Source organism: Corvus hawaiiensis, chromosome 30 (genome assembly GCF_020740725.1).
Source record: "Corvus hawaiiensis isolate bCorHaw1 chromosome 30, bCorHaw1.pri.cur, whole genome shotgun sequence".
Taxonomy (NCBI): domain Eukaryota; kingdom Metazoa; phylum Chordata; class Aves; order Passeriformes; family Corvidae; genus Corvus; species Corvus hawaiiensis.
The window spans coordinates 4,047,225-4,059,835 of NC_063242.1; the positions used below are offsets into that span (position 1 = coordinate 4,047,225).

Sequence of the window (12,611 nt, forward strand, 5' to 3'; positions counted from 1 at the left end):
TGAGTCTTCTAAGAGAGAAGCTGATGGCATTTAGTTTGAGACGCCTCATCAACCCCCCGGCTGCTAAAAGCAGGCGAATCATGACTGCAGCCCTTCCCAAGAAGAGAGAGGCTCCTCGGCTGCCTCTCCCTGGCCCCCACAGCGGCGCCCCACACTTCCCGACCGGGACCACCCTTCCCGGGGTCCGCGCCAGCCGGTGCCGCTGCAGCCCAAGGCCGGCCACCGGCCCGGACTCCCGCCTCCTTGGGGCCACCCGAGCCCCTCAGCCACCGCCTGGTCCGGCCTCCCCCCCCTCGGGCAGGGACCTTCCGCCTACCCCCGCCCGAGCGAGACCGGCGGGGAAACTCCCGGTGGGAGCGGTGGTTGCGGGACCAGTCCCGGCGCCCTTCCTCCGCCAGCTGCGGGGTGGGGCGGGGGGCTGCGGGAAAGAAGGGGCGCGGGAGAGCAGGCGGCACCCCCGGCGCCGGCTCCGCGGCGGGGCGGGAAGCGCGCGAGCGGGAGCCGCCGCTTTAAATCCACCCCGTCCCGAGGGGCGGGGAAGGGGCCGCCAAGGGGGGGCCGGGCGCGCGCGCGCGGTATCGCGCGGCAGCGGAGCCCCGGCGGGCGGGGGCGGAGCGGCGCGAGGGGAGCGGCGTGAGGGGAGCGGCGGGGCACGGGCTGCCCGTGCGGGAGCGCGGCGGAGCGGCTGGAGGGGGGTCCCGGCCCGGCTCCCCCGCTATGGCCACGTCCCCGTGCAGCAGTAGCGGCGTCTCCTCGTCGTCCTCGTCGGGGCTGGGCGCGGACGCGGGGCTGGAGATCCGCACGCGCTCCGTGGAGCAGACGCTGGTGCCGCTGGTGTCGCAGGTAAGAATACCGCCGCGGGAGAACGATTTCCCACCCCCCTCCCCCCGCAGCCTCTGAGAGGCGGGCGGCAGCCCCGGCTCTTGCCGGGAGGCTCTGCCCGCCCGGGACGGAGCTCGGCCGCCGCCGAAGTTTGCTCGCTCGGGTCGCGGCGCTCCGTAGCCCCCTCTGTCCGGCCGCTCCGGCAGGGCCGGCTTTTCTGAGCCGCGCCCCCTCCCGCCCGTCCCGGGGTCCCGCCGGCCGCGGGCGGCTGCCGGAGCCGGCGCCGTGTGGGTGATGCTGCTCGCACGTCTCTCCCCGAGAAAGACTCCGAAGTTCCCCGCAAGGTCGCGGGGGAGCGTTGCGTAACGCCGGGCGCTGCGGTGCCGCCGGCGGTCCGAGCCCCGGGACGCCGCGGTGGGTGGGGGACGGAGGGACTGCCCCGCCGCCCGAGCGCTCCCGGCTTCCCGAGCCTCCCGCCTGCTGGCTGTCCGCGTGGGAGCGCGCTCCTTCCCTCCTAGCTCGGCTCGAGAGAGAGCGCTCGTCTTCCAGGGGCTTTGGCGGAGCTTTGTGTTTTCGCGGTCTGGCCTGAGCGTTGCATTGGTTGGAGCTTCTACCGCACCCCAGGGTAGTGCCCGATTTTTAAGAGGTTCGGTAATAGGCAAACTGTCTTGGTGACCTTTTAGCATGTCCCGCACAGTGCTCAGTGACCTTAAACCCCCCCAAATTGGGCTTTTTAATGATCTGCTAAGTAATTATATGGCAGTCATTTTGGTGCTGGTTTTTTGTTGGTGGTGGTGTTGGGTGTTTTTTTCAGACAGTTACAAAATTGGCGTTTGACATACTCATTAGAATTTTGTTTCTTGAAAAATAATCTGAAGATAGCACAGTGTTTGCTATATAGGATTTTGTACTTTGAGCACTGATCAATAAAGTTAGCAAGTCAAAACCTATCTGTACAAAATTTTTAAACAATATGTAACAGTTATACAAAAATAACTAGTCCTGGTGAGGTCAAATTGTGTTTCTACCATCATAACCCATCTGGAAACGAACTGTGGTAAGCCTTGTTCTGCATTTATATGTCTGGGCTTCAGGAAGGGTTTGTGATGGGTAATTGTGTTTCTGTACTTAACATGGTAATGTGTATTTATTTTTCTGTTTGGATAAATCACAGTTAGTACAGCAAAGCCCTTCAAAGGAATTGAACCACTTGTTCCAAGGCAAAGTAAAGTTAAATGAATTTTCTAGTCCTGAAACAACTGAGATAAAATAGGGAGAGCTCTTTTAGGAAGCTTAAGACCAATCAAAAACACATCCCTATGCAAAAGCCGAATAAAGTTGCATATATTAAATTCGTACTTTTAACAGATTTGTATGAATATGTTCTTATTTCTCTGGAGTACTCTCTGATAGCAATGATCTTATTACGCTTGCAACAAACCCACAGAGAAGTATGTCATGTATGAGTTTTCATTGTCCACGAAGCCTATGACAGCATCTTCCAGAAGGTTTAAGCAGCTTTCATTTGCCTGTATACAGCGTGTCTGAGCATTTGTGAACACTCAGAGCTCACTGTTTTCCTGCTGAGGCACTCCAGACTTGAGACAAGCGCATTCCCTTGAAGCATGAGCACTGAGCTCTGTTCAGATTCAGGCTGAAGTTGCTGATGGTGTCAGCAGTAGCTCCCTACACCTGCCTGGGAAAATGCCCCAGTTACTGTAGTGGTTTTTTGGTTCTGCCTGTCTGGATTGCTCAGCTGAGATCTCACTGGCTGGCTTTGTTCGGAAATTTATGCAAGATGGTGTTTATAGAGTACTTCTTAGTCTCAGAATTTGCTTTTAAGATTCTGCATAAGCTGTGCATGCAGTAACCCTCAGGACTTCATTTTTCTACTTGTACAAAATACACTTGCAAAGGGCTTTGTTCCTGCTGTGAAGTTAACTTCACAGTTTTGTCCTTTTGTTAAAATCTGAGAAGAGCTATGTGATACTTGTATACTACTGGAAAAAAATAGTCAGAATGTTCCTGCTGCTTTTCACTACTTATTTTAAGCAAAGAGGAAACAAAAGGTACCTTGTCTGACAAACTCACTTTCAATCTCTTATGTGGGGCTAAATTTTTTCTTTAAGCAAAAAAATAAAAAGCTGCAGTGATTCTTATTTAAATTCATGTACTGTACCGTGCATTGTCCTAATTGTAATATTGTAAACATGTGTTTGCCTGCTTGTTCTTCCTCAGAAAATGTGAGGGTTGGTTTTGTTTGATTTTTTAAATTGCATTTCGTGGCTTGGTTTTTTTTAAAGACTGTGTTGTAACAGAGTAAATTTGCTATCAGCAGTGGTATAAGATTCCTATCTTTCCAGCAGGAGAAATTACCCTTAGAGCCATTACTGCGTGTACTTATTAAACCAATTAAAATTGGTTTTAAAACTTAGAGTATTTACAGAGTTAAACTAGATCTGTTCAGACCCTGACGTGGCCCATTTTTAAGAGTGCCACAAATGACAATGACGACGGATTTAAGCCACAGTATTAAGCATTTTTGCTAACACTCCTTTTTTACTCTCTACATAGCTATACTGTGAAAAGAATCATTGTACAGTATTTTGCAAAGCATGTGGCATGCAGTTCAGAAAATACGGCTTATGGGGTCAAGCACCAGTTTTCTTTAAAATAAGTAGTATTTTCTTCCCCTGGATAGGTGTCATTAGTTCCATTTTCCATGCATAATACTATGGCATTCTTTAAAAATCTAGACATCTCCTTCACTGCTGCTACCCATTTCCAGACTAATTATTTTGGGGTTGATTTTTTTAATGGAAAGTTTTTGGCAATACATGTCAGGAAGGGTGTTTGAAGTGGTCAGTGCTGACTCATTTAATAACAAGTCATTTAAACAGTTGAGGAAAAGCAAGGACAGGGAAAAAGCACTTTTCAGGATGTGGCTCCACCAGTGGCTTCCGCAGCTGCCATTCTGTACCTGTTTGCTAGTCTAGCAGCAGTCGGGTACCTTCACAGACGTAGGAGTTTGTCTGTCTAGATCTGTTCCAAGGAAGTATTCTGAGAAACAGCAGAATAGATATTTGTCAACCTTCACAGTTGGGTACTTGGGAAAAAGAGGGAAACTCTGAGATCTGTTTGCCTGGAGAAGAGAAGGCTCTAGAGAGACTACCTGCAGCCTTCCAGTACCTAAAGAGGATCTAGAAGAAAGCTGGAGAGGGATTTTTTAAAAAGATGTGTAGTGATAGAGCAAGGGGGAATGGCTTTAAGCCGAAAGTAGATATGTTTAGATTAGATGTTAGGAAGAAATTCTTCTCCGTGAGGGTAGTGAGACACTGGAATGGGTTATCTAGAGATGCTGTGGGTGCCCCATCCGTGGAAGTGTTCAAGGCCAGATTGGCTGGGGCTCTGAGCAACCTGATCTAGTGGAAGGGGTCCCAGGCCTTGGTAGTGCAGGAGATGAACCACGTGACCTTTCCCTTCCATCCCAAATCATGCTATACTTCTATATTCCTGAAAGAACAAAGTCACTTTTCACAGTTGAAGGTGACCTATCCTCCAGCATCCAGAGTGAGACCAATGTGATTATAGCTGCTCAAGCTTCAGAAAGCCCATTTTGTCACAGGCACTTTGGAGAATGATTGTGTGCCCATATGTTACTGAACATGTTTTTCCATTTTTCTTGGTGTAGGAGATCCTGCCAGAGGTTTTGGAATTGACTTGACCTATATGGTAAAAAATAAGCTTTTCTTTATTTTAGCTACAAAAAGCCCATGATACCAATGCTTCTGAATGTTGTTGTTGTCAGTCTTAGATTCTACATAAGTTAACAGTGGTACATGCCTTGAGGTAAATGAAACAAACCTGTTCTTTACTAGGGCATTGTTTCCTTGCTTTCTCTGAAGCTAGCTAAAATAATTCCCATTTCAGTAAATGTTGTATAACATTACATAATGTTCTGCCAGTATTCTGTTTTTCCAGAAGTTTCTGGAGTTGTATATTAGAGCCCAAAAAAGAAGCCACAGCTGACGTTTTCCTAAGTATGTGAAAAGCTCACTGATGCAGTTTTCAGACTGAAGGTCTGACTTTAGATAGCCATTGTGCATCAAGCTAGAGGTCTATACATAATCTATAAACTTTTCTCTGGGTTTTTTTCTGGTTAATCATCGGGGACTGATATGAGGGCCAGTATGGGCCAGTACTGTTTAACATCTTTATTAATGATCTGAATGTTGGGGTGAGCACGGGCCAGCACATTCAACAGGCATGTGAACTCCCGTACAGCAAGTTGGGGAGCATCTGACACTGTGGAGGACAGGGCTGCTAGACAGAGGGACAGGCTGGAAAGATGATATGACAGGAAGTTTGTGAAGTCCAAGTCGTGCATCTAAGCCAGGGTAACACCATGCAGCAATACAGGCTGGGGTCAGCTGTCTGCAGGAAAACTTTGCATGGGAGTCCCGGTGGACGACTTGAATGGGGGTCAGCAGTGATGGCCAGCTGCACCTGGGGTTGGTAGCAGGAATGTAACAAGCAGACTGCAGAAGTGACTGTTGTTTAGCACGTGTGAGGCAGCATGGGGTACAGTACTGTGTTCAGTTCTGTGCTTCGCAGTAGCAGGGAAACGCTGACATAGTGGAGTGTGTGACATAAAGGGAGAGGTTGAAGGAAGTGGGCTTGTTCCACCTCAAAAAGAGAGGGTTAATGGTCTGTTAGCTTCCATGTTGTAAGCTAGGATGGTACTTTCCTGTCTGTGTCACTTGAATCTGCAGTGGGTTGGGTTTTTTTTGTCTGGACAGTGGCAGAATTTACCAAGGTCTACAGCTACCCACCTAATGGCAAGTATGGAGAAGACAGAGACAGACTGATCCCAGACATGTATGGTGGCAGAACAAGAAGCAATGGACAGAAGTTGGAACATTGGAAAGTCTAATGAGATACAAGAGAAGGCCTTTTTCAATGTAAGGGAGGCCAAATACTGGGTGAGGTGTGCAGAGCTCCTATAGAGTCTGCAATTTTGGAGATGTTCAGAATGGATAAGACTATAAACAGCACACTCTAAGTGGACTTGGTTTGAGCAGGGAACTGGAATAGATGACCCTGGAAATTGCTTTCATCATAAGCAAGTCAGATTTTTTCATGGATGTCTGTTTTGTTATCAAAAGATCTTGCTGCTGAGGAGTAATGGTCAGCTCAGACCTAGCTTTCATAAGGAATGCTAGGATTGTACTTTCCTGTCTGTTTCACTTTAATCTGCAGTGATTTTTTGGTCTGACATTTTGTTCCCTGGTCAGTGCTGCAATATGTTTCTGCAATTTTGTAGTCAGATCTTATCTTTACTGTCCCAAATAAATTGGGATCACCAACAAATTTTCATCATTTTATTATTTGCTTATCTCTCCTCCCTCTTTATGATTATATATAATAGTTCGTGTTGCAGTACAGGTTTCTGTGTAACTCCATTAAAGTAAGTAATCATTTACTTTCTGATATCGTTTATTTTCCTGCTCATCATTCTGTCTCTTGATGAGTTCAATATTCATACAAAGGGTCTGCTTCCCTTTCTCTCAAAGACTTGCTTGACGTCCTTTGAAAACTGTGGTGTGAACTTTGTTTCATAGTTTTCTTTCAGCAGAGTGTCTTCTTACCCATGTAATTGGGCAATGCCTATAGAGAAATCTCGTTGTTTTGTGAGGCAGGAATTCCTTTAACGAACATCTTTGTTAAATCTTTGCCAATATGTCGTATTTATTTGGGTGTCCACTACTTCTTTCTAATGTTTTGTATTGATTTGCCATGTACAAGTGTCAGGGCAACATTCGTACCTTGACTGGTTGATCTGGTTTTAAGGAGGAGATTGCATGAGAAAGTCAACACAATCCATTGTATCTTTGAGCCCCTTGAAATCTTAGTGAATAACATCTAATGTTGGCAAGTTGTTCCAGTTCATTTTATCTAACATTTTCATAGTGTGTTCTGCAGTCACTTTGATTCCACACAGATTTTCCGGGTACCTCACATAGGTACATTCTGGAGTAGGGATTGCTTCACTTTCTTTTGCAGTGGAGCAGAAGTATGAATAGCTGCTCTGCTCTGTTCTTATTTTCTGTCAAAAGAAGAGGGCAGAATTGTGGTAAGGAAGTAACTGAGTACATCAGTGTTATAACTCCTGAAGAAATGGACTGAAATAGCTGGTACATTATTGTGTCTTTAGTGGAACTTTTGTTATTCTCCATGGAACTGAAAAAGCATGTACTGTCCAAGAGAGAGATTTAAGAGAAGTGTAAAACTGTGGACATGGTGTTCACTATGCTACTGTCAGTGCTACTGATACTGGCCTTTGGATTTTGTCTGTAGGCTAGCAGTGTCTTTGGGGAAGCTGTTTTGTGGATTTGCTGGCTTAGAAGTCCTCAGATGGCTTCTTCTAATACATCAATAACAAAAGAAAAACTAAGGGGGATGTGGACTGTTGCTAAATGGAGGGGGGACCCTGATAACAGAGGATGCAGAGAAGGCAGAGTTACTGAATGCCTTCTTTGTATCAGTCTTCATTGACAAGACCAGCCCTGAGGGATCTCTAACTTGGGAGACCAGAGTAGAGGAATGTTGGAAGGAAGAATTTTCCCTGGTCAAGGAAGATTGGGTTAGAGAACACATAGGCAAACTTCACATCTATAAGTCAATGGGCCCTGACGGGATGCATCCATGAGTGCTGAGAGACTGGCAGACACCACAGCAAGGCTGTTCACAGGCATCTTTGAAAGGTCAGGGTGATTGGGAGAGGTGCCTGAGGGCTGGAAGAAATCAAGTGTCACCCCAGCCTACAAAAAGGGTAAGAAAAGGGAGCCAGGGAACTACTGGCCAGTCATCCTCACCTTAATCCTTGGAAAAGTGATGGAGCGCCTCATTCTAGAAGCAATCTCTATCCACATGGATGACAAGAAGGGCTTCAGGAGTAGTCAGCATGGATTCACTAAAAGTAAATCATGCTTGACCAACCTGATTGACTTCTATGATGGAAGCAACTTCCTGAATGGATGAGGGGAGAGCATCAGATCTTTTCTACCTCAACTTCAGCAAGACTTTGGACACTGCTTCTTGCAATGTCCTCATAGGCCAACTCAGGAAGTGTGAGCTGGATGAGTGGACAGTGAGGTGGGTTGAGAACTGACTGAATGGCAGATCCCAGAGGGTTTGTAACCAGTGGCACAGGGTCTAGCTGGAGACCTGTCACAAGTGGTGTCCCCCAAGGTTCAGTACTGGGCCCAGTATTGTTTAACTGGTTCATCAGTGACTTGCCTGAAAGGACAGGTGCCTCCTCAGTAGGGTCACTGATGACACAAAGCTGGGAGGAGTGGCTGATACCCTAGAGGGCTGTGCAGCCCTTCAGAAGGAACTCGACAGTTTGGAGAGATTGGAAGAGAGGAATCTTCTGAAATTCAATTGTTTTGTTTCTAACAGCTTTGAAGCAGAGAGTTCTATATTAAAAGCACTGTTAGGCTTCTAATTTAGTATCACTAGCTCTTTTTTCTTGAAAGTCTACAAAAATGGGGGGGAAACAACCCACTACATTCTCCATGTCTTTTTTTCCTCTGCATCATGCATCAATCTTGTATATAAGCTAATGTTTGAATGTCTGTAGTCATAGTATTGCATTGCAGTACAGGCTCATTACATACCAACTTTTGAACTTGTTAATCAAATGTGTTCTCTCTTTCTCATTTAGAGTCTTAAGTAGAAGTGTCTCATATACTCTCTGGACAATATTCATAATCTTAAGGAATATGCATAGTCTCATTCCCTTCCTGCACTTCAGCATTCAGTCCAAGCTCAGATCCATTTCAACTTACTTGCATTTCCCATGCAGCAGATGCACTGACAGATTTGTTCCAGCAAATCCCTTGGCTGCCTTGTTTCACTGGGCATTTTTTGTTACCTCTAGGTCTTTCTCTTTCATATGTCAGAGGTGCTAAAGGGTTCTTACATTGTTGGCTGTTGTTGCTCCAGTATGGTGCCAGAGCTTGTGCATTGCCCCTTATGTCTCTTTTTGGAGAATGGGAATTTTCTTTTTTTTTTTTAAAGTAGGATGATCCATATTTGTCTTCAGCTCATTGCATCTGGGGGAAAAAAAAGATCTGCATGCACTCCTTTTAAAATGCTTCTTGGGACCTTGTCTTTATTCTTCAGTACTTTAAAAATCCCAATAACTTGAAAGCTTTGAGAAACTGGTTTCTCCTCTCTTCCAGAATTTTCTATCTTACGAATTAATTTGGTACTCACTTTAGACTTGAAACTTGGCACTACTGTTGAGTAATAAAATTAGGAATTGTGGTGTAAAGGCTTGCGTTGTAACTTGTATGGAGCAAACCTCCTGCTAAACTCTTGTGAGTTTACATCCTGTACGGCAGAGAAGCTCTGCCATGGATCATACGCTCTGACTGCTGTGGGTCCGGAAGCAGATGGTGCTGCCTGGGTACAGAGTTGCGCCTCCGTAGTTCCCATTAGTCACTAACTCACTGACTCTTCTCCCTGCGCTTCCATAGGTATTGCCGGTTAAGTTGTGAGCTTCTGGTTTGTGTTAAGCATCTCGCGCTCCATGTAAATTCTTTTTCTGGCAGAAGCTCAGCCTGTTACTCAGCCTACGCTTGGTGCTCTGTGTCCCTAAAGGAGGCTGATTGTTTCACTTTGATTTATGCAGAAGAGCTTATCTTAGGAGATTGTCATCTGGATGTAGAGAAGGTGATTATTTCAGTCAAAGTATCAATTATATTTCTTGGCTGATGTGATTGCAGGTTTCCTTTTAATGAGACTAGTTTTTAATTGACAGCTTTTAGTCAGTGGAGCTAGGTCATCATGAAACATTGAAAGAGAAATAGATAATCATTTACAGTTGTGGTTTTTAAGGTATGCTGGGGAGCCCAGGAGTACCTTAGAATAATTTAAAGAGGTAAATTATTTTGTTACATTAATAATTAATGATGTTACTATCACTAATTATATTCTGCTTTACAAGGAAAGTTACACTCGAACATTTTATCACATGAGCAACAGCACTATCATAAAACAGCTGTGGTTTCAGGATTTTTGTTTTGTGAACCCTTGGACAGTAAAATTGGCTTTGAGTTAAGCTTGGCTACTGCTTTGTAATGTTCAATAGCTTAGTCTTTGATGTGATAAATGAGTCAGAGTAACATTTCAAGTGGCTGAAGGAAGATGCTTTTTACTGACATAGCTGAAAATCAATTGCTCTTTTTCGATGGTAACTTATCTTTCATATTTTTGAGATCTGATTAATGACTTTTCTACAGATTAAACAAATTTTTGTAGTTCTCCAGTAGAATGAGTATTAAATCAAAACTGCCACTCTGTGGTCTTGCACAAGAAGAATTAGAGCAGCTTTCTTGCTATTCAGCATTGTTAACAGATGGTTTTAGACAGATTAGGTAGGGAAATCCCCAAAGCATGATTTATGAATTAATGATTGCAAACAACTCTGATTATAGTTTAGTAAAACTGTTGTATGGTACTATGAGCCTGTGGCTTTCTTCATGGATTTGTTTTATGCTTCTAATTAATTGGAAAAGTATAACCCTTGCTAGATAGAACCTTAAAGTCTATTTTTTACTCTTTGAGCTGTATTGCATTTCATTAATAGCCTTGTTTAAAGCTAATGGGGTAAAGGAGAAGTGATATAGACTCTAGAGCCAACTTATAACTGTCACTCTGCTTTAGATACTGAATTGGATTGTTTCTCACATATATGCCTAAAATGAATTCTCAAATGGTAAGATAACTCCTAAACACAAATTGCAAAAGTTATGTATGAGCAAATCCTAAAGTTCTTTCAGATGTACATAGAAAAATAAAAAATTGTGCTGTTGCTTTTGTCTTACAGACATGTTTTTGTTAAGCAGAATGAATATAACTATTTAGAACCACACAAATCCTGTCTTTTCAAATAACAATAAAGCAAAATTTAGTATGTAGTAACATAATCTTTTCAACATGGGGGTTGTGATAGTATTTTTGTTTGTTTGTTTGTTTATTCACAGGTATGAAAAATGTTTAGAAGAGTAATATTGTCCAATGTTGCAAGCACTTAACATATAGGAGTGACCAGTGCATGGAGTGTTCCCTTTTAATTATCAAAGATTCTGTGTTGTATCTCCATGTTACATTTAAATATTCTTTAATTTTCCAACTGAATGAGTTTTTATTGCCCTGGAGCTCTTCAATGAAGCAATCAAAAGAACATACAGGAACTTTAGCATAAATAAGATAATAGTTCCTGGATTATATGAAGTTTCTGTTTTGTTTTGCACTCCTGTAGGTGGATAGTGGTTGGATTTGCATAGCCTTTTCCAGAGCACACTGTACTTCTCAGTTAATCCCTAGAGCAAGTATGTGCTTTTCAAAACGGAATACCAGGTGTTGCTCTGAACTGAAGTGGAATGGCAAAATGCTGCTAATGAAGCCCTCTCTGAAAGAGGCTGCAGGAACTCTTCTGTTGGGAACATGCAAAGCAAGAAGGATTGAATAGCTGGTATTCACGGCAGGGAAGCCACCTGCTTATGGAACTAACAAGGATTATTTTCTGCATCTTCAGGAGCCAATCCTGGTTTGAAGAGAGAGAATTCTCAGTGGCAGGTGGTATAAGTGTGTTGTCCCTGCTACGTCCTTTATTACAATGTCTGAATTTTTAGTTCTTCAACAGTGGTGTTGTTTTGGATAAGCAGCTCAGAGATGGCTCAGGCATTGTTTGCACAAGCAGTACAAGGTTAGGTACATTTACAACAGCAATTTAGGGGGAAAAGCCAGAATTATTGTTTGCCAGTCTCTGGTTTTGAGGTCACCTGATTATGTTAGTAAATTGAGTTATTTCTGAGACTTAGATCTCTGTGGTGCTGAAAACATGTCTGCATCTGTTTTAACCACATCTGAAAGTACACTTTTAACAGTGATCTTCCCTCTGAGTTGAATTTTCTTAGGCTTAATCCTGCCCAGGATTTCTAGGTGTGGAATGAAAAATGGGAATTGCTTTGTTTATGAAACCTATTTGTTTGAGTAAGGAAATACTGACCTGAAGGGCAACAGGAGGGGAGGAAAATGTACTGCCTTGTATGCCCTGAAACGCAATTATTTGGTCAACTAGCTTATGCTCACCTCTTCTAGTGTGAGGTAGTTGTGCTTCTCAAACTTCAGGACACCAGTTGAGTTAGAAAGCCAGTTTTACTTCTGGACACATTTTGTAATAGGTAAATGCATATTTTATGATGTCCAGTGTGCTTGTTGATGCTCATATTGTATAATGAGAAGAAGTTAAGTTGGACCTTGTTTGAAAAACTATCTTTGCCCACTCATGTCAAGTTGCTCAAAGGTACAAATTTTGGTGCCCGCTCAGTCTGTGAACTTGCATACATCTCTTAAAAAAGAGAAGAAAGCTTGAACTTGAATTGTCTGAAAATGACAACCTTTTTCTTGGTCGCTCATTCCTATAGAAATTCTGACAATGCCTTTTTTGGGTGGAAGGTGGGACAGTCCTCTGACTAGTACAGCCTGTGGCAGTAAGAGTAAACAAGGTATCTTTGATCAGCGGTCAAGCCTCACTGAGGGTTTTTCAGTGATCTGTCTCCTCATCCATGTGTGGAAAAAAGAGGAGGGAATAGCAGCAGTGCAGGTCAGTTTCTGTGTACTTTTCTGCTTCACCTCTGCAGATCAGTGGGGATCTCTGATTTTAAGGAGTCTGTGAAAAGAGAACATTAAAAAGAAATCATATTTCTCCTCTACAG

General features: G+C 44.0%; 1 protein-coding gene across 3 annotated transcripts in view; it reads left to right on the plus strand.

Annotated features, from left to right (window-relative positions):
• Positions 1-636: 636 nt before the first annotated feature.
• CTNNAL1 (catenin alpha like 1) overlaps positions 637-12,611 on the plus strand; it is a 58,073-nt gene continuing 46,098 nt past the window's right edge. For 2 of the 3 annotated variants that reach the window (XM_048289470.1, XM_048289472.1), the window contains exon 1: positions 637-843. In XM_048289470.1, coding sequence (XP_048145427.1) covers positions 718-843 — 126 coding nt within the window. In that variant the 5' untranslated portion in view covers positions 637-717. The remainder of the gene's footprint in view (positions 844-12,611) is intronic. The other variant, XM_048289471.1, reaches the window with a different exon arrangement.